General features: G+C 37.2%; 1 protein-coding gene across 1 annotated transcript; it reads right to left on the bottom strand.

Annotated features, from left to right (window-relative positions):
• Window positions 1-13,245: 13,245 nt before the first annotated feature.
• LOC131795202 (counting factor associated protein D) lies at window positions 13,246-22,646 on the bottom strand. The gene is made up of 9 exons (XM_059112776.2): window positions 22,136-22,646; window positions 20,377-20,588; window positions 19,006-19,258; window positions 17,921-18,137; window positions 16,780-17,033; window positions 16,274-16,365; window positions 15,796-15,969; window positions 14,994-15,183; window positions 13,246-14,367 (listed from the first exon to the last, which is right to left on the bottom strand). The coding sequence occupies exons 1-9, from the start codon at window positions 22,398-22,400 to the stop codon at window positions 13,985-13,987; spliced, it is 2,040 nt and encodes a 679-aa protein (XP_058968759.1). The 5' UTR covers window positions 22,401-22,646; the 3' UTR covers window positions 13,246-13,984.
• Between the last annotated feature and the right edge of the window lie 60 nt (window positions 22,647-22,706).

The following is a 22,706-nucleotide window of genomic DNA, read 5'->3' as shown; positions in this document are numbered from 1 at the left end:
CTGTTGATTTGAAAGAAACTTTGTTCGCAAAGAAACAATAATTATATTTCAAATTCACTGAGAAAAAAACCAGCATACCTAGACTCGTTTAGAAATTCAAACCCGAGAGAGTTTACATTTTAATTTTGACTCTGATAATGCACCTTAATTACGAGCACACTACGAATTTATATTTTATTTACAATCGTGCACTTTATGCAGGACAACTTTGAGACTCCTCCAAGAGATGGATAAATTCATACCTTGTTAAGTAGGGTGAGAGATCATACAAAAGAAAAATCAAAGGCTCCTTGAACCTATCTCGTTTTCCCCTTAGACTACGTAGAGCCGTACCCTCCCTCCCCCCAAGGTGAAACGGAAGCGAGGGATCCTCATCTTCGTTTCACCTTGGCGGGGGGAGGGTGCGGGTACACGTAGACTATTTTCCCCTACATTTCTTTCGTGCTCTAACTGCTCCCTACGTCAGTTTGCAACAGAACAGAGCACGGTCGAAGGTTCTTAATTTGTTAAGTAGCAAGCCTCAATATCCTGTGAAACAGGCACCAATTTTATTTCTTATCTTTTAAGGCGAGCGGATGCAAGCGCACGGAGAAATACGGCTGCAAGTGGAGGGTTTTTCTTTAGTGCTCCTCCACTGATGCAAGCCTCACCTCTCACAACTCCTTCACGCCGCCTCGCGCTTTCCCCTGCTTGCTTGTAAAACAAAAAAAAATGCGCCTGTTCCAAGAGCTAATGCGCCACAATTCAACGTCTTAGACAAGGTAGCTGAGTGAATGGATTTTTTTAAAATTAGCCATGGGTTAGGGCGGCTTATTCTTTCTAAGATTGACTAAGAACTTCGAACTACCTTTCAAATACCGCAAAAGATAGTTAATTTTGAGCTCGGTAAAACGATAGAGAAAGATCGTTCAGTCGTCTTGTCTCTGTCCTATTCTTTTCACACGTGCTGTTCACTAATGAAACTCGTGATAGCATTGGTTTGATTATCGTGAGGACTCTGTGCCTCAGTGGTAGAGCATTGGAACGCGAAACCCAGAGGTTTGACGTTCGATTCCTCATGAGGACTCAGAATTGTTTTGTTTTGTTTTGTTTTTTCTTTGTCCCACGCTCGAAGCAACACGAATTAAAATCTTCCTCCACAACCTTTCAAATTTATTTTATTAACCTATTATCAGTCTTAACTCTTTGGATTATTATAGCTCGATGCACTTTCCGGCTGGTCACTTGCTCACTTGATGCGTCATCATCATCTTTGCGTTCTTTTTGTTACGCTCCCCTCGTAAGAGAACAATTAACAATTCTTAATTATCGACCCAATTCAAAATGAGGCCTGAAAAAATATCTTTATTTCTTACAGATATCTACAACTTTTAATGATATCAGCGTTTCAAATTAGCTATTTTCGAGTGTCGGAGCAATTTTCTAGTTAGATGGTAGTTTCTAAAATTTAGTAGCTATGAATTGTTCCCTCGTCTTCCCACATGCCAATCCGTCACTCACAATGCTTTTCATTCAGCTTGATTTTTGATTACGTGGCTGAGCGTGCAAACACATCCCGTGCCAAATCCGTGACGTAGCAGCTGATTATTGGCTGCAGTTGTTAATCCATATTCATCAGAACTTGTAGAATTTCCAGCAAACCACACGGTTCATCGGAGAGTGAAGACATGTTGTCCCGGTTGTGCTAAACATAACATTGCGTTCTGGAAGGAAGAGGACACTGGAGAGCAAAGAAAGCATTCTTATGGCACTAAAACAGCAGGTAAGTGTTGCCTTTGGAAAATAACGCCTTAAGTTCCTTCAGAGATCCAAACGAGTCGTATTATCTCAGTTCATCCACGTAGTATGAATTAGTTGCTCGGTCTGAGCGGCTCTTCGACTCGAAATTCGAGGGAATTAGGGTGTTGCCTTCGGGAAAAGCAAAGTTGTGCAATAATTGTAAAACATTTTCAGTGAAACGCTAAAATACAAATGTTTTGCTTTCTTAATTTGTTTGAAATTTCATTTTGTATTCCAATGCAGCCGTGTGGAGGTGTGATTACTCTTCTATTAAAAAGTTTTGATGCTTTCCATTTATACATATATATCATTTATGTCAGAGAGTAAAACTACTATTCGTAATTTTTTATTTTTATTTTTCGTCCTCATGGAAAGTAAGCTTTCCTGATCATATTCGCATTTTCTACTTGCAGGAAAACGGCAATGTTGCATGTCAGATGGGTGGAGGAACAAAGATTTTGGTCAAAAGTAGACACTGGCATCAAATACATTTTTTAGTGGATACTGCAAAGATAAGAACTTTCAATTATTTAGTAATACTGGCCAAAATGATGGCCCTTTATAAGGCTAATTATTGTGCGAAGTCTTTGTCTTTTCACCAATTGTCTTGAAATGGATAAAACTGATTGCATGGTAAGTGAATAGTTCTTAATTAGCCACCATTTTTGGAATAGTTTTTTGTGTTACGGATTGTTATACAGACCCTGAGCAATCATTTATTGATTTATTTAAGCTCAGTATCAGTTATAATTTGGTGTAATTTATCTCGTATTGTCTGGTTGCATCAAATTTAAGACCGAAACAAGTGGAAACTGGTATAATTCTAGCTACGGAATGCTGTTACTCAAATTATTAATTTCGAAGCTCTTATCGCTCATTTTTGGGGGTTTGTTTAACAATTAGTATCACAGCTATATCCTAGTTGATGTCGCACAAAGGTGATGTAAGGTGGCACTCCAAAAAATACTTCGGCAGGACAAAGACCAAATGGAATTCAAAACTGAAATCTTTTGATGAGTTTAGTTTGATTTTTCGTAACTTATTTGCGTCAAAAATCACGTTGCTGAACACCATCGATTTACACTATCATCAAAGACTGACTTTTAAAAAACTGGTTTACTAACTTAGTGAAGACTCACAACAGAGGGCACCAAACATTAGCACGTTACAAACGACCTAAAAAAAAAAACCCAGCTTGATCAGCAACGGACCAAATAGAACAAACTAACCCCACCGACTGATTAAAACTGACAAATCAACGGACGAACGCCCTTTGAGTCTGGCAGCCACTTCACTGCAAAACTGACCAATCACTTTTACAAACCAAATTTGTAACGTTCGACTTGCAAAAAATTGTTCAGTCGACTCTGATGACTTCTGCTCAGGCCAGTGTCTAGTTTCGACAACAAACTTTTTCGGGACTATTCTCATCTAGACGATCGTACTTGATGATTGACAACCGAATGATACCTAGAGAAAACGCCGGTTAGAGACATTTATTCAATCGAAAGCTCATTCTCAGTATGAGCTATATCAAAATGGAAATCTAGAAACTTTATTACAAAAAAAGGAAGTATTTTTTTCATACACGAAGTAAGACCCTAGCACAGTGCCATCTTATATCCGTTACTTTGTTACTTTGTGCCATTAACTGTTTCCGTTTGGAAGTAATTTATATTTTAAAACTCTAATGCCTGGTCACAAGCTCTCTGGACAAACTAGTTAAGTTGAAATAAACCGCTATATAAACCAGTCTAAAATGATTAATTTCCATGACGAAGAAATATAGATTCTCATAATTCAAGGAAGGGTCTAATAGGAAAAAATAAAGATTGGGAATTGTTTCGCAGATCGTGAAAAAAAAGATAGGATACGAGCCACTCTTTTGAACAGTAAACAGTATTTATACCGTATTAAGAGTCAAGTTCGAGTCGCGAGTCAAGTTCGAGTCAATTTAAATTTTTCCCTTTCTTCGCACTGGCTCTCTCTGCTTTCTTTTTTTTTTTTTTTTGTTTCAAAATGATGTACCATGGATACAAGAACTCCCAGTTCTCACCTAAATACGATTATCGCAGATTTGATTTAATTTGAGTTGCGTTCAAAGGAGTAAACATTCCAAGGTATCGAGGTTTTTTCCCAAAGATTCCCATTCCTTTTAATTACACGCAGCTGAGGCAGAAGTCCAATTTCAACGACAAACCGTGTAAACTGACTCAGAGTATAAAAGAGAATGTTAGCCCTGATTTCTCGCACTCGACCACAATCTTGCATCTACAAGAATCCATATATAGCGGAAAAGCGCCATAAGCTATTTCATTCATCATTTCATTCGAAATCATTCCTTTGTAAAGCGTTTGTTTCACCACAATTATTGCGCATGCCCAACTTTTCCTGTTTCTCTTGCATCCTGATCAAAATTTTCTAAGCACCACAAAGTTGTCGAGAAAATGTCACATAATATGTGGAATACATATACATGTTATACGCTACGTCGTATGCATGAACAAGAAATTGAAATTGACGAGTTCAATTTTTTCGTCGCTAAAGCATCAGTTGTGGTTATCACCGGGGTTTTAATATGTCTTATCGGATAATAACAGCCTTTGTAAACTTCGCGACAATTTTGTAACACGTTAAGAGGGCTGGGAGCGCTTAGCCGGCAACAATTTAGAATTCGGGAATTCTTGTCTGTGTTGAAATCGAAACAGACGAAATAAACCGTTTCAACTGAAATAAAAGATAAACAACTTGCTATTTTACAAAGAGATGAAAAACTTAAGTTGACTCGAACTTGATTCATGATACGGTATGACTCAACAATAAAAAGGTCCATTGGCGAAGATTCGTTGTTTTGAAAGATCAGAATTTCTCACAAGAACAAGAAAATTACATTCTTATTGGCTCGTCACGGTTTTAAATGTCGTCAGTAAAAAATTGAAAATTTCGGGCGAACGTTTGAATCGGAAATGCAAATTAAATAAAATAAGAGAAATTGAAAGTTTACCAAATCAGAACAGTTGTCGTGTTTGCTTGTTGAACGCTTCCGCATATTGATGATGAGTTTCATGGACATTTAAGGAATGATAAAAAAATATATGCGTATTTATATGCGTATTTGTACAGAAAGCACGTTGTTTTTACGAAACCTTAGCGTGAACCTTATAAGTTTTCTTGATTCCCTCGTCATTTTGCTGGTTTATATAAGTTGTGTTTCTTTCCTTTTTAAAACAAATATTCTCGATAGTCCAATAAAGCTTATAAATCACTTGTTATCCTTTAGACCAGGCATTTGGTTTTAAAATATATAGATCTTGTAGTTTATTTACTCCTTATGTTAAGTGAAAAAAAGATCTTTTGGGCAGTCACTCGGTGTAACACAGGAATAAAGAAAGGAAAGACATGACAAATGAAATTTTAAAATTTTGATCTTCAAATTTGGTTTATGATAAAACAGAAATTGAACGCGTTTGACGACTAAATCTCTTAAAACGAGTCGCTGCAAGAATTCTTGTTGATAACTTGGACCCTAAAGTCGAATTCAAAGAATTTACTCCAACAATTTATACTATGTTATCTTTCAAATTGCTTCACGAATTAGTTTAAGAAACTTAGAGCTAATTGTTACCTGCCTCGGCCATTGAAGGCTAAAATCAAATTGAAAAAGTTCGCTCCAACTTCTTTTCAAATTTTTCGTGAATCTAATAGAAATTAGGACTCTAATTATAACAGGTCTCAATCAGTGGGCTTAATTGATTCTCTTTTATTTTTCAAAATCTGAGCAAAGCTACTTTAAGAACTCTGGAGCCTAATTGTGATATGTCCTAGCTCTTGTGGCTAAAATCAAATTCAAATACTATGCTCCTACTTATTTTCATCTAAATTGAGTCAAAATACATATTCTTGCTCAATGTCTTAATCGGCGCTTTTGCATATGTTTCCTGTGTTACATTTAAACAGGCCGCTTTAAAGATATTTTACTCCGAAAAAGACATCATGGCAAGCCAGAGGCTTACAAAGAAAAGATTGATTGGATTTAAAAATGCAAAACTTTTAATAATAAAAATTGATCACAATTTTAAAGATAAATTAATATTTCTGATTAGAAGCTCTGTAGTTTGCCATGATGCTTTTTCGTTAGCAACTTCCATAAATCATCTTGTGCAAAGAATTGAAGTCTAAAAAAAGGTGTAAAGATAAACATGTCGAGTCGGAATTTCCTTTCAAAGAAACGGAACATTTCAGACTGTTTCGATACTTTTTTTGAAGAGCAAAGAGAAATTGGCGATTACTCTTCAATTCTTTTTTCACGAGATGCTGTTGAATTATTGTTTGGCGGAAATTTTTAAAGGAAGCCTCGTTAAATTTTTTGCCGAGAAAGTTGCCAGGGGAAACTCTGTGCAAAATGGTCCAGATTTTCCCGCCAAAAGTCTTAGTATATATACGAAATAAAAGTTTCAATACCATTTTAATAATTTACCTTGTGATTGAAGATAATTTAAAAGAATAAATACTCTGTTGAACTTGAAACGTTTGTGGTTTACCGAGTATATATATAGAAAGACTGTACCTTTGACTAAAAGTAGGTGATGATACAAGACAACAAGTGAAAAAGTTCATTTTATTGGCAACGTAAACTGAAATATCACTATTTTGGAAAAAAAAAAAATTGGCGCATGCGTATTTTGGGCGCCGTAAGTCTTTTGGCGGGAAAATTCGCCACATTCGAACAGATGTTACAGATCAAGCATTTTTTAAAAAATGGCGTATGCGTATTAAAAGCGCCCGTATTTTTTTTTTTTAAGTTTTTCGGTGGGAAAATTTTTTACCTCAAACAGCCCTTAGCAAGAATTGAACTCACAAAATTCACGAATTAACAACATTTTAGTCATCGATTTCGGCGTTTGAATCTTAGCTCCGACTGGAAATATTCTTGAAAGAAATGCGCTATATCTGTTCGGTATCTCTGTATAAATTTGTCCTCACTTGGATCACACTCTTTCTTGTTGATTCGTGCCGAGAGCATCAAGAATATTCACCAGTCAGTCTGCAAAAAGAAAAGAAATCATAAATTAATAAATGCTCTAGAATTTAAACTTTGCTTTCTCAAGCGATAATTGTCGCAGAAACAGCTATTTTGTTATGTTCTACGAGTAAAATGCAGTATTTAAATCTTTAAGTAATGTGTGAGAGCATACAAATGAAGGTGAACGTAACCTGGATTCAACGATAAATTCAAAACGATCACTGCTGAATATTCAAATAAATTTGAGGAATTTTATTGTAGCTGTTGCTTTGAAGTAATTTTAGGCTGCTTGTTTTCAGGCTTTAAACCATATCATGTGGAGCCGAAGATTTTAATTTTAGTCATAAAACGACAAGCAGCAAATATATGCATATGCTTGCCAGCAATTCTACTCAGTGAGATCACGAAGGAATTCTCTTGCAAAACAACTCCATAAATTTAGTTTCTGCTTGCTTAAACCATATCATAAATCATTTGGAAAATCCTTACTACTACGAAATACTATTCATTTCTTTAATTTTGAACGTGAAAACGAAAATGGTAACAAAACCATGAACATGAACAGAAATAAAAGCATTAAAATGTAACTCCTGGTGCGTGAAAATTACTGAGATTCGGTGAAGATTTAAAAAACAAAAAATAAGATGAAAAGCGGAAAATTATTTCTTTGAAAAAATGTATTTTTGAAATGTTTCTCTAATAAAGCTTTGGTTAAAGTTATGAAATCAAGTTATCTATATCTTTCATAAATTAGTTCCTAGTGAACATTTTTCAATTACTCAACTTAAAACTATAGATTTCCCTTGTGTCCTACCATTGTTAAGATAAGAAATTCGATATTTGTTTACAGAGATTGGAGATTTGAAATTTTTAACAGTTTTTTTACTTTGGTAAATAAGTACAACCAACAAAGCAAATCGGATTAAAAATTTGTTTTCAACTTTTAATCTGTTCCTTCCAAATATTTTGTGATGGTGCTTTTTCACGATAAAATATCTTAAAGCCAGCCACTTCAACCGATATCAATCACTGACAAGACTCCAAGATTTTCTTGATTCACGTCAGAAAAGTTTCACTGATTCACGTTGGAAAAGTTTTATTGGAGTTTATGATAATCTTCGAACAAAATTAGGGAAGAACACATAAATTTTTGAGAAAACTCCTTCACATTTTTTTAACCTCGAGAACTCAGTGAAGTGGCTTTCACTTGGACTTCTAAAACATTTTAACAGTAGTCGTTGGGAATCAAAGTTTCCAGTTTACTAGTTATATGTTATGAGTCACACCGGCGATAAAATTCCATCAATTAAAAGCTTATGAAATGCCTATCACTCTGCTTCAGAAATATGAACATTATAAGATAAACCAGCACATGTTAGAATGATATCTACCAATGGCCATGTCACGATAAAACTTATTTCCTTAATTAACAATTTAAGCTTAAGTATTGACTTTTTAATATGTTGTAGGTTTCATAAGTGGGTAACATCAATTCATACAGCGCCAGAGTACCGCATTGTTCAAGAAAAAAATTTGCTACCTCAGCCTCACAAGTTCATTTGAGCTCATAAGCCTCATCACTTGCCAGCATTCCTTGGAAATGATGTACTTATATTTTTATGGTTGGTATACGTAGATTTGATAACGCACAAGTATTCAGAGTATGACTTTTGATTACCATATGCATATCTAGCATGAGGATGAAATATTTTAAATTTTTCCTTTGTCGTGATCACTATATCAGTAAACAAATCCTGATTTCAAAATGAATGGCTGTATAGGTCTCTGAAAGCAGTGGATCAAAAGCACTATTCATGGACATGCAATACTGATATCCTTCAATGATGGCATCATCTTGGACTTCACCAGTGCAGCTTTCAATGTAATTTAGCAAATTAATTTCTCTAGCATTATAGTAATCTTTGATATTAATTTTTGTTAGCATTGAAATTCAACTACCTTGTTGGTTGATATAATTCATTTTTCCATATTCATGGCTTGTAACAAATCATTAGAAGTATATATACTAAGACTTTTGGCGGGAAAATCTAGACCAGTTTGCACAGAGTTTCCCCTGGCAACTTTCTCGGCAAAAAATTTAACGAGGCTTCCTTTAAAAATTCCCCCCAACAATAATTCAACAGCATCTCGTGCAAAAAGAATTGAAGAGTAATCGCCAATTTCTCTTTTGCTCTTCAAAAAAAGTATCAAAACAGTCTGAAATGTTTCGTTTCTTTGAGGAGAAATTCCGACGCGACATGTTTATCCTTACACCTTTTTTTTAAGACTTCAATTCTTTTGATACTGTAATTTGCCAAAGAGCACAAGCTCATAGAGACACATAGTTGTCCTGCATTTGCACGGAATCTCGTTACATCAGCATAACCCTTTGACCCTTGAGAATGACTAGTGTCTAATTTCTCCTTACATATCACCCCTGAATCAAACATTAAGGTCATGAGAATAAAGGAAATGATCACCAAAGAACCTCTCGATTGTTAAACAAATTCTCCTTATCAGCACCTCAAGAAATGTAAAATTACCATTATGGAGAATATGCATACTGATGTTAGGGTGCAAAGAATAAACTATATGGCCCCTTTAACTACCTTTTTGGAAGATAGACGAATTAATTTTTAGATTAATTTTAGACTTGAGCGTTGCCACAACCCAGAAAAAAGTACTGCATCGGTTGATGAAAAACTCTAAAAGCAATTTGGCGGACAAATACCAACTTTTGGGTGTACTGTTCGATTTGGTTGTAGCCTAGCTAGGCCCAATTATTTTGAATAAATCTGGTTAGAATGAAATTATAAATCACTTGCTGATAAACCTCAGAGGCAAATTAAGGAACAAACATAAATTCATGGAATTTTTAGAGCCCTAAGAACTCAAACGTTTTTAATATTAAGTCTAAGATTTTTATTGAGATCATGTCAAAAAAAAAGAAGATCTATATCATTTGATGATAAACTCAAAAATCAGTTTGAGGAAAAGAATCAACTTTGGAGCATACTATTATTATTTGTTTAGGACAGTGTTAATTCTTAGGCTCGAAGATCTTTGTTAAATCACGTCGAAAAAGTCCTACATAATTTGGTGAAAAACGCAGGAAGAGCTTTGACATGAAAATATCTTTTGGAGTACACTTTTATTTTGTTCATGACTCAACCCCAAAAGACAAACTCCAAAGGTTTAACCGTTTAAATTGAAAAGAAAAAGGCTCTTTAAATTTTATGTAAGAAACTATACGAATATTAAACTAAGCATAGATTTCAAAAAGAATTCTGGAAGAAAAAGAGTAAAATATGATAATTGGAAGGGAATACTGATAATTTTTCTCTGCCTCAAGGGATGAGACATTAAATAGGTAGGCTCCAAGTGCTTTTTCCAAGGAAGTAAAAGTGTAAGAAATGATCAGGCTCTAAACTTCTAGGAGATCTAAAACAAAATTCTCTTACTTTATATGAGAGATATAAATTTTAAGCGTACTAAATGTTAGGCCTCAAGAGCCGAGATATTCAGGTTTCAGGTTGACCGAAATTTATCATCAAATTAACGCCTTCTTAAACATCTTATGACCATCGTATTAGCATATTATGCAAAAGCAATAGAATTCCTTGCAAAAAAAAGGCTCACTTAATCTTTTTTAAACAAAAGCATCCCGAAAAAGAATAGTCCATTTTACAGTTGTGTGATTGGTTGCCAAGCCTTTGAACAGGAATGAGGCTAAGGATGACCTTGTTATGATACAAACCTTGCTGCTCTTCAAATGCAAATTACTTTGTTATCATGCTAATTGGATACCGGTCTCTATCACAACAAGGTCACCTTCAGCCTCACTCCAAATCAAAGGCTTGGCCACCAAGTACACAACTGTAAAATGGCCTATTGAAATCTTCTAATCGTAGCCTAAGAAGTATTACGTCATTTTGGAAGTTAAAAAAGTGGTAATCCTTGTGTGAAGCCAGGCCAGATTCACACAATCATTTTTATGCGAGCAGGAATTTAAATGCAATATTCGGTAAATTCAAGGTCTTGGATGAGCCCTTGGGTAGATGCGAAACATGCCAGACCAAAGACTTATACCTCGTAAAATGTCTACACTTTACTAGTGAGTAACATCTTTAAAAAGATCTGGGGAAAGTTGGATGATCGATATCATTTTTACAATTATCCTCTAATCTTAGAACTTGACGATACTTTGAAAGGCTTAAGGGTGGCTAAAGTAACTTGGTACATGTAGGTCAGATGGATAGTCAAAACATCCAAAATACTGACAAAGTATTTCTTTGACGCTAGTGAAACAGATAAAAAGTATTAATGGTGGAATTAACTCGTCGAACGAACATTGGTAAAAAAAAAAATTAAAAGCCACCTCAATCAGAGATAAATCCAAGAAATCAGACCGTAAAGAAATTGACTAATTCCTGAGTTACAGTTTTTTTTCATAATTTGCTAAGTTAGTTTCGAATTAGAAACATTCGCTAAATCCAGGTTAAATCTTTCAACGTAGATGAATAGGCCTAGATAACTTATTTGTTTTTTTGAAAAAAAAAAACAATTATTTTACCTTTTTGGAAGTTTTCATATATTTCTTTCAGTTCCTTCCTTGACTTTCTTGATTTCGAGGTGTCCTCATTTTCCTCTTGATACTTTCCTATGGAGAAAAACAGACAAATACATTGTGAATACGAACATAACTAAGCAACAAATGTTTACGTCCAGAGTGACTTCGGTGTGAAAGATGGGAACCGATCCTCTGGTAACCAGAAACTGAAGTCTACGTCATAACGTTTTCGCAATTACCTGTCGGGTTTGTAGAGTAAGGGAAGGAACAAGCGCGTTTTAAACACATTTTAGGTCAACACACTATAATCATAAAATTTAGTTGAAAATGTGCACAGGAATGAAAAGAGAAATAATTAAATAACCGCTCGATACACTAACAATAATCTAAAAAAGTAGGAATTTCTCTCGTCGCCTCTACTAATCAGGTTTAAAAAGAACTGTCATGGCGGCTGTCGCTCAGGATTTTTCCAACTCTGTGCTATGCGCATTACGCTCTTCATTCTAACATTTTACTCTGTAAATTTTGCAAGGGCCACAACGAGAAAGACGAACCGTGCATTGTTATCCAAATTCATCTGTCTATAGGTTATTTACCTGAAGAAAAGTCGTGACGAAGTGAAGAGCATGAATCCTCGACATGCATTGGTATCTGAACCACGTTGATCCACCATAAGAAACACTCGCCGAACTGAACAGAACAGGCAATATCTAAGGTAATAAGGTCAAAATGACGAGTTTCTTGACTCCACGTAGAAGCTAAAAAAGACACTCAAATTTCTTGTAGTTTGTGGGTTCTTTCCACGTGCAAGACTAAGCGTAAATATGAATACTAATTTTGAAAATTATTTGTAATTCAAATTAGTTTCCTCACATCAAAAAGCGGGTTCAAAATAATCGATTCCAAGTTCTTCGGTCTTCGAGGTTGGATGCCTCGCTTTAACCAGATTTTCAACTGAAGGAAGTTCATTCGAGAGCAGCAAACAGAGTTATAATTTAGAAATATCAACTCGAATTTAAATCAACTTGAACTTAAAAGACCTAGCTTGAACAGCACTTTTTGGTCATTACAGAAGCACACAACCCTAGGTTATCAGCTTTTGGTCATCTATAAGTTAACCAAGATTCCCTGATAAAACATTCAGTTTCTCTTTTTCATTGGCATTTCGATTTGACAAGCTATGGTGCTGCTGTTTTTCAATCCACACCAGTGTCGGCGAAACGCGTTACAGACGAGGCAGCTGTTTGACTGGATAAAGGCACGAATATTATTATAATACATATATACGCTCAGAAATGCAATATGTCCACGCCTCTCCAGTTGTTCAAAGAGGTACACAAGAGGTACGCAAGTGAACATTAGCTGGTGGAAAAACATGGGAAGGCACTAAGGTTGTTGCCCCCCCCTCCCCCCCCCCCCCGCGCGCGCCCGCGCGTTCCCCCTACATCACGCTCAAACATTTCTAGCAAAAGTTCAAATTAAATCCAAATTAAAAATATCAATTGCAGAGTTTTACGTTTTGTCACAATACTAGGTTTATCACTGTTCTTTAAACATTGTCATCCTTTCTCTGATGTTTCTTATTTTTGGGAGTTATTTAAAAAACCTATCGGTACAGATGAAGCTAATACGCTTAAACTTTTGTAGGAACATTCCTCCAATTGTTAACCAAGAAAAGACCACTATTCTGCCGACAGACAACTGACCATTTTTAAGGGAGGGGGGGGGGAATTCTTTACATGGACGTCTTTTTCCCTTTCTACCCCTCCCCTACCCCTTCATTTCTCCGACCTTCTTAAGAAACTTTGACTAAAATAACAACACTAAAAGCAAAACCAGAACCAAAAATTTCTTTCAAGAGTCTATTTGGCAGTATAAAATATTCTATACATTGTACTAAACTGTAACTATATTTGGCATAGCTATAAAAATAAATATGTACACGTTCAATACCTGACAGTTCAGCGGCAGTCTTAAGAATACAATTGTGATATTAACAACATTTGATTTGTATGAAGTAATTTGAACTTAGACTGTATGTGGTACAATTTCCACAGCATATTTGTACGGTGAAAGTTTCGTATTTCGAAGCGGTAGAATTAAGGTTTTTCTGACGAGTGTCTGTAACAAAAGTAACCTTTAGTCAGATTAATTGACTTAAAATCTTACAAACCATGAATTCACTGCCTATTTTGCAGATTTATTGACATTTTTTCTCAAATCAAGTAATATCTAGCGACTAGTAGGTTCTGAGGTTAAGAATATTTCCTTGTCTCGATCTCTGTTCATTTAAAGTATGACTTGCATGGTGTTGCGGGCCACTTTGACCCAAGCCCTTCGCTTCCGCTTCAAATTGTAAGTTTCACGAGACAATTTCTTGAGTTATAGCTGCCTAAAGAATGGTGCACCAGAAGCGATTTACACTGCACACCTACGAGAAAGAACGTCTGAAGCAATGTACAGGTATTTATAGCGATAATGCCTGTGCCGAGGCTAGCGAGATCAAGTGGCATTGTATGTACAGGGAGCAGCATCTAAAAAAGAAGTTGCCGGAGCAGAGCTGGAACCGAACATTTCTAGGGCAAGAACCCTCCTGGTTCTCTATGTAAAGGTCACCAAAGGTCTACATCGTCCACATATTCGTCATCTTCTATATCCCTGAAATCAGGATCTTCTATTGCGTCTTTTCGAACAATTTTATATTCATCTTTTGTGTTGTGTCTCGCTGCTTTAGCCTCCATTTCCTCTCGTAACTTTTTCTTCAATAAAGTTTCCTTCTCTTTGTTTGCCTTTTCTTCAAGTTTCCAGGGTAAAGGCCTACGTCCCTTGTTCAGTACAACAAAAGGTCTCTTTTCTACTCCACAAAGTCCATGTCTGATTTTGATAAATCCACTATCTCCCCAGTTATGGGACCAAGAGTTTTTAATGAGCCAATAAGGAACCCCGTTTTCGGTGCCATACCCGACCAATAACACGGCATGATCGGTTTTATTATCTAAAAGAAAAGATAAACACGCACAATTTAACTCTTTACACTCTAACATCAGTATCCATATTCTCCATACCATTTTCTTAAATTTTCTTTAAACTGACAGGGAGATTTGTTTAACAATTGTCCCTTAGGTTGGCGATAATTTTCTGTATTCTTATTCTCTTAATGAGTGATTCAGCAGTCCTACAGTGAGGAGGAATTAGATTTTGATCACTCTTGCGGTTTAAAGGGTAATTTCAACAATCGGGTAATAAGTAGATGTTTTTATAAAATTTCCCAGGTGTTATCGCAAAATACTCTTTTAGCCTTGGTTCATTTTAGGAAGAACGAGAAAAACGAGTGGCTGAGAAGAAAGCGCGAGTCGTACGACTCCCATAATTGAATACAAAATCTCTGCAATGACCAACCCTTTCGTATATCTATGACAAAAGTAATATAAATGTGTCATCAATTAATACAGAAACGTGCCAAAAATGTTATTCCTAAAAATCTCAGCACAGTTTCAGTGGGTTACTAAGCTGTAAGTCTGGCACAAAGTGATAACAGAGTTCGAGTCTTTCTCGTTCCAGAAAGACTCGATAAATTTTCAAAAAGCGAGGAAAATTTATAGGAAAGGAATGTGTACTTACTACATGTGATATCGTCTAAGACGCCATGACTGTAGAATTTTAAAGCTTTAGGATTTGCATTGATAGAAATGGTGGCTGGGCCATGGTAAGCCAATGCTTTCTTAAGCGCTTCCTCGTTGTAGCGTTTGACTCTTCTATAACTGTGAATTCTAGCTCCAATTTTCAGTCCCTTGGTTTTACAATACCCTTCCTAAACAAATGAAAGGCAAACAATTGACGTATATCAGGAAACTGAAGTATCTATGTACAACTTCTCCCCGAGTGAAAGACATGATTTGAGTGTTAATGGTTTTTTCCTTCTGATCCTAAACTTTGTCGTCATTTGAGGTTAAAAAGAAGAGTTTGTTCATAACACCGATGCAGTTGGTTACAGGAGCATATAAAGGGATGCTGCTCTCAGGCTATCACAGAATATCCTCACCCCTTCCCCCAGCCATTTCTACTCCTGTGCTGAGGACGCAATGTGGAGTGGGATGTTTTCCCTTAGAACTCGACGCTGAAAGCAATTGCTACCTTACAAAGAGAGCATACTGAAGCGGGCAAAGAGAAAAGAAGCAATGATAAACCAAAGGAAAAAGATTGGCGAGAGAGAAATATATTTCATTCATTTATTGCAGAACTTCATCTGATTGAAAATCTTTCAGCAATTTTTTTTTTATTATAAACAGAGGGTAATGTAGTTTCTTTTCATTCAAAGCTTAGAATATGTAATTGGAACTTAGAGTTTATCATTCCAACGCTGAAAATTTACAATCAAAACCACAGCTTCTACCCCGCCCTTAGAGTAGCGGGCCGAACTAACCTGTCCCCGGTAATGTCCGTAACTTTTAGCTGTAGCAATACCAAACTTCTTGATCCAAGAAAACGCCTTCCAAGTCCAGCCTCCAAGACAACCGTTGTTGCCATGCGTGGCACCAGGTGTGGCCCATGTGCAGTCCAGGAGTTGCTGCTCTGACAAATCAACCAATTTACCAGTCTACCAAGCAATGAAGAAGAATTTGAGTAACAAGATCAAATTAAGGTGAAATTTGATTTCCAAATATGTTTGACAGTGGAAATGCAAAGGAAAAAGATATTGTTACGCTGGGTATGAAGACAAGAGGAAAATAAAATTTTGATTTTTAAGAAGGCGATGTTTGGAGTGTTGCTCATTGCTTTTATCATGAGCCGAATTTCAGCTTTGTTTTACAGTCCTATAGCTGTTTTCATCTAGAGGAGTATCTTCTCCAGGAACAGTGTCGATAATTCTCAATAATAATTCTTAACTAAGAACACCGCACCTGAATGAAATTGGCACCTTCCACTGCACCAGCTGCAGCAAAAGCCCAACAGGAGCCACATGTCCCCTGGCCTTTTGGAGGAAGAACAGCACCTGACAGAAAATAGAACAGTTCTTTAAAGTAAGATCAAGAGTCGAAATGTGCTCAAACCATCCAATTTCAAACAACTAAGAAGAATATCAGGAAGAGGGTACGTACATTTATGGCAAGGATAGCCGATATAAGGACGGGAATCAATCTGATTGGCTTACTCCTGAATAAGTTGATATAACTACTTTACCGTGCTGACAACACTATTCAATGACTTTATTTCAAATGATTTTGGCCGAGGCTGGTTAAGAGGGAGAACACTCTAAAGCATAATTTAGAGAACTTTAAGGGGAGGTGCTTCGTGGCCCTCTCAAACTATAAAATTTTCATATTAAAAAGTTACAACAATCACTTTATTCTCTTCATTCAATAGGTTAGAGATAGACAGAAGCTTGCTATATCATTCAAAACCATACCATATTTCCTCCAGTCCAGTTCAACAGGAACATGACCATATCTACTTTTCTTCTTCTTGATTTTTTCCCGCCGTTCAACGGTATCGTCATCGTACTCTTGATCGTCATAGGCGTCATCGACGTCACGTGATCCGTAACCTCCATCTCCCGGCATGAGTCCTTTGTGATTATCAAATTCTTCATTCGTCAGGTCAGCAAAGTGATTCACAGTTAAATGATACGAGTTGCCTTTCATGTTCATCGAACGAATGTATCTAAAGACAAAGGAGGTCAAACAATTCGTCAGTGTTTTTAGGATAAACAGTTTGCCGCAGGTGAAACTTCTACTTGACTCGTTTCAAGGTCGATGAGTATTGATGGTGTAATTTATTAGGATCCAGACCTCTTGCATTTAGGGACTTTAAGTACATGCAGTCGACATTAAAAAAAATGGCGAACACGTGGTTCGTGTTGTGAGCTCCAAATTTTACAAGCGGTTAAACTAGTAAAGCATAACAAGGCCACTTAAGATGATAACTAAATATCCATAACATCAGAAAATACAAAACTAGAATTGTTCTCCGAAGGAGTTGAGCTATGTTTTAAATCTTTCTTGCTACGTTTTTGACTTGAAATGTTTCCAGTAATTTAGTCTAAAAACTTTTCCATGCCTATCTAGGGCAAAACATTGAACCCTCAACAGTATTTCGTTGTTGATCCTACATAAAACGCAATCAAAACAAAACAAAACTTTACATAAATGTAACCTACTGATGAAAGATTACTTATGGATATCGCAGAGTCTTAACTATGTCTTTCGCCATAGCAACGTTTAATATATATTATGAGGGAAGTATGTTAGGCTAATATGATTGGAGACGGTTCATTTTTTATAGCCTGGTTGTATAGCGATAAAATTTACCTGATCCCGACATAAAGCTCTGTAATATTCTTATGATTTCCTCTCGTTGACAGTAAGTTTTCTATGGTCTCCCATTTATACTCTGTTGGTAACAACTGATCTCCACACTGTTCTCCCCTGAAAACCATGTAATTCCCCCAAAAAATATTCCACAGCCCCTCTCCCGTGACCTGCTCCACACCCCTCCCCCTTGACTTTCCCCTTATTCAAAATGATACCTGAATTATTAAATTCATTCACCTTAAATTGTGTCTAAATATGTGTTTCCTTTGTTGATGCTCAATCTTGTCCTTGTAATCTCTCTTGTGTTTCTTACGAAAATCGTGAAAATCTCTATCCACAGGGTCCTCCTCATGGTGGAGCATGGCGAACTCTCCCATAGGGTTCAGGGACATAGAGGCACCGTCACTGTCACGTGACCTCTTGTCAATGTTCCAGCACCACTTGTCATGGTGCACTAAAATAAACGGTAATAACGCTGTTCAGCTCAGGAAGTAAATGAGCTCTCTGAACTGAATATTCAGTAAAGCTACAATCAACAGAATATGATTTGCAAATGAAACTTGATGAAAAACCACCTTAAACCCCAAAAATTGTCGTTATAACGGAGTGTTTGAATTAAAAGCATCCTAGGATAACGGAAAGACTAGACATTAATTCCACTTGAGAAAAATAATCGAAACGGCGAGGTCACGGTCCTATTAAAGACGTCTTTTGGCTGGGTTCCTCTGCATACATGAACGATTACCAATAACGACTGATATACTTGAGGTCTCCCATATTATGATTTAAATCATGTAATGATTTTCAAACCCACTTCAGCACGACGTAGTACATGCAACACTATTACAGGGAGACCAGTTAATATAACTCTGATAAGGGAATAACATATACATATATATATATATATATATATATACATATATTTAATGTATATGTAGGGGGTTCAATCTCTTAGGTTCACCTTTCAGTCTTACCTATACTAAGAGAAAATTTATGCGGAACAGTCCCCCTTCCCACGTGCCTTTGGTGCCCAAATATCCCCTGCCTTACTTGTCTCATTCTTGTAATTTTACGCCAATTATTTCATTAAGATGTGCTTGGAAAAATAATGATGTTGCACGTTTCTATTTCGCTTCTTTTCTGTTCTATCACAGATAGACTGGAAATTGTTCACATTGTAAATAGGTTTGCATGGTATAATGATTTACCCCAAGGTCAATTTAACAAATTTGACTAAGGGAAGCGTCTACCTTCGTGTGCGATAAAATCCTCCACTCCTACGCCCCCTCCCCCCCCCCCCCCACAAAAACTGTTATACTTACAATGTGGAATCTCTAAGACATCCGGATCATCATCCGGATCATAATCCCACTCCTCAAAACTGTGATAATGAATCGTATACTTGTCGTAGTACGACACCAACAGAGTATCGTAGCCGTTCATTTCAAAGTACACAGGTTTGGGTGGGTTGGTCTTCGTTGCGTAAAACAAGTACGAGTTGTTGCGTTCAAATACGGTCACGTTGTAACTCCACTTGGTGCATTCTTTTCCATTGATAACAGCATCACCCTCATACTAAAAAGAAAAAAATATATAAAATTTTCAGAGAAATACGCGCGCCGTGATTGGTCAGAACGAGTTCATTATATTTCCATAAAGCACGCGCCTTACGTCACACGAGTGCACCGTTGAGATATAGTACACGCAGCCTACGTCATCGGTACGAGCGCGCGCAATTCACGATACCTTTTCTAAAAAAAATAAAGAAACTTGTTCCTCGAGCATTGTTGAGTTATATAAGCACTTGGGAATTTTTAGGAACACTTGAGAAGTACGAGAAGCACTCGCCTTCGGCTCGTGCTTCTCCGCACTTTCTCGTGTTTTTAAAAATTCCCGCTTGCTTGTATAACTCAACACTACACTCGGCACGTTTTTTATTTCTTTAATAAGAGATGAGATGAGAAGTTGCGCATCAGTATCTGAGAAACTGCGTTCCTACCCTTACCCTGGCTAGAATTAATGTTGGCTGTGGGAAGGGCTACGTGCGCAGGTGCTCAGATACTGACATTGTTCCGAGGTTGTCATGAGAAAATGAGGTAACGTTGTCTGCTAAGGAGAAACAACGGCTTTCATGCTTGCAACATAATACCAAGTGATATTATAAAGCACCACATGACAACGCGTTTTGGTTGTATGAGCCTTAAGTCTTGATCTTATCTGACCATGACCATGGTGCTGGCGCTGAAGACTAAAGACAGGAAACATTCTTGAATGGCAATCCAGGCAAATTGTTAAAGATAACCTTGAAAAAAGACTATTGTGGAAAGAAACCAGCTATTTTTGGGGGGTGCCACATGGTTTTCAGCGGGAACTGATGGGGGTAAGGATCAGTCGTCCCTGGCAGAGTAAAAAGGGGGGGGGGTTTACAAACTGACCACCAGTGAGAGGGGATTGTAAAAAACGATAAAGCGGGGGGGGGGGGCAAGTAAATTTCATCGTGACACACAACTGATGAAAATCCTCCCACTCCCCCGGGCGATAAAAAATGACCGGTATCTTAATACTGTATCGTCAAATAAGTAGTTTAAGGATCTTGCCGGGAACCTTAGGCCGGGTTGTAAGTGTGCCGCCTTCTTCACCTCTATCGATTTCTGAATCATACAAACGGTTGTGACAAGGAATTAACCAATTACCTTGAAGTCTTCCAGACGAGACTTGAAGGGCCAAGCCGTGTTACACGGCAGAACAGACTGGGCCTTAGCCTTGCGAGACTTGGACCCATACCTCTTCCAACATCCCAGAAAATGGCGATCATTCTTATGACGCTTGTAAGAGTACTTTGGGACGATTTTAAAGAACATTCCATGTCTTCCTAAATCTCCTCTTTGAAACGTTTTCACTTCACCTAGTAACGGTTAAAAAGAAATCTTACCTCCCTTCTCTATGTATTCCAATTGCACGCCCTCACTCCACTTACCATGATTGCACGCGCTCAATGGTTAAGTTATTACTTCAGAAAATTTTCATTTTAGTCACTGAAGTTTAATAGGAATTAAAGCTCCGAATAAACGAAAAAACCGTCCCAAGAGAGAGATCTTTTGCTTAAAAATCTTAGCCACTGCTAGCCCAGTTTTTGTCAATCTCAGATCACATTTTACGAACGCATCAAAGCGCCTAGCAGTGTCTTTTCCCTAAACACGGTACGTTCATGAAGAATTTGGAGGCTCCTCTAACAGCTGAAAAAGAAAAATTTCGAGAAAAGAGATTCAGGGAGAAAACGTCTTACTAACTAAGTTATTAGTCTGTAATGTAAGTTACGGACTGGATTTATGGTCCAAGCGCGGAGCACGCAGGCCATTATACAAGACCGAGCGGAAAAAAACGGGGTTCCATATTTTGCAGCACGAACCGAGAAAACGAGGTTAGTATGATTTATATCACACTAACTTCATCTTCAATAAACTTTTGAATTTAGTTGTCCTTACAATAAATAGGGCCCGTTAAATTGACCAATCATAGCGCACGTGCAAACTGAGAGATATGTAACATAAAACGGGTATATTCACCTTTGATCAAAATATAATTACGGATTTTATGTTTTCCTTTTCTCTCTTGTGTCAGTATTGTGTTAGTATTGACCAAGCTCAGAATTTCTAGCTTCAGTGCGAATTTAACCCTGCATGTGGCTAATTAATGTACTTTTTATATCAGTGCAGGTTTTTTGATTGTATGGTCTCAGTCTCCATTCTTCAAATTACCGGTACCGTTTAGTGAATTATGAGCTAGGAGCATTTTTACACGCTAAGTCTATTTATCTCTTCACTGAAAACTAAACAGCAGACAAGCGCTTCTTTTCAGCCGACTGAGCGCATAATTCAAAACACAAATCTGCGAAAGTCAGTCGTAGAATAACTAGGCAAATCGTTTAAGAGACAAATCAGTTGTCCAAATTATGTAAACCAACAACGCCGTGAACGCCTTAAACATAATTGAGTTTTTCCTCCACCCACTGAATACTAACGTACCAATGAGATGTCTTCTTAAGTAACCCATTAGTCTTTTCAACGAAAGGGAGTTTACTGTTATGATTTCACTCGAAAGAAAAAGTAAAAAACGGAGTCCCTTTGACGACAGTTTCTCCGCTAGGTAACATATTTGAAAATGGGTAGTTCCTCGACTCCATTTTGCAGTCAACAATCAATATCTACATAAGTGACATATTCAAAGATGGTTAGTTTCTCGACTGTAAACCGCAGTCAACAATCGAATTACTAACTTAATAACTGGTAAAACAACACTTGATCTTTAGATGTTTTGATAAGTTATACCGGTACCGACCCAAATCCCACCGAAAGGTATATACAGTACCTTTAAAAATATAATTACTGTCAGAGCATAATTATAGCTCGAGATCACAAGCACGTCATTGTAACTTGAGTCTCTTTGTCTTACCATGATAGTAATCTATTCGGCTCTTGTCGTAAGCCTGGCTGTGCCAAACCTCAAAAGGCTCGTTAATGTTGCTTGTGGGAAGCGACAAGACACCCGTTGCATGATACTCCGCGGGAAAATGCAAACTTCGTAAATCAGGACCAGGTTTGCCCTCTTGTTCCGATTTGCTACCACCCTGCGTCTCTTTTTCGACAGGTGTACTCCCGATGCATTTCAAGTAACCAACGATCATGAAACAAACCCAAACCGCTCTTCCATAAGGCATATCCCAAACGACGGCCTCTCCTCAACGTTATAATCAAGAGATCGACAGGTCCCACGATGGTCTCTTACAAAACCACCACCCAAGTAAACGTCGAGTATTAAAAGCACAGCTTACACGCTCCATCCAATCATGTCATACGGTATTTCAGAGACACCGTTCGAGCGCGGTATGGGGATGAACGTAAGTTATTTCCAGCCCGTTCGGGAAAAAAACGAGCATGTTTATACGTGATCAAGACTCTGTATTACATCATGGAAAAATAACGGCCCAGTGACTTGAACAGCAACTGTCAAACAATCCCATAAA

Source organism: Pocillopora verrucosa, chromosome 2, assembly GCF_036669915.1.
Source record: "Pocillopora verrucosa isolate sample1 chromosome 2, ASM3666991v2, whole genome shotgun sequence".
In the NCBI taxonomy this organism is placed as follows: Eukaryota; Metazoa; Cnidaria; class Anthozoa; order Scleractinia; family Pocilloporidae; genus Pocillopora; species Pocillopora verrucosa.
The sequence above is the reverse complement of the archived record's forward strand: the minus strand, read 5'-3'. Positions and strand labels throughout refer to the sequence as shown.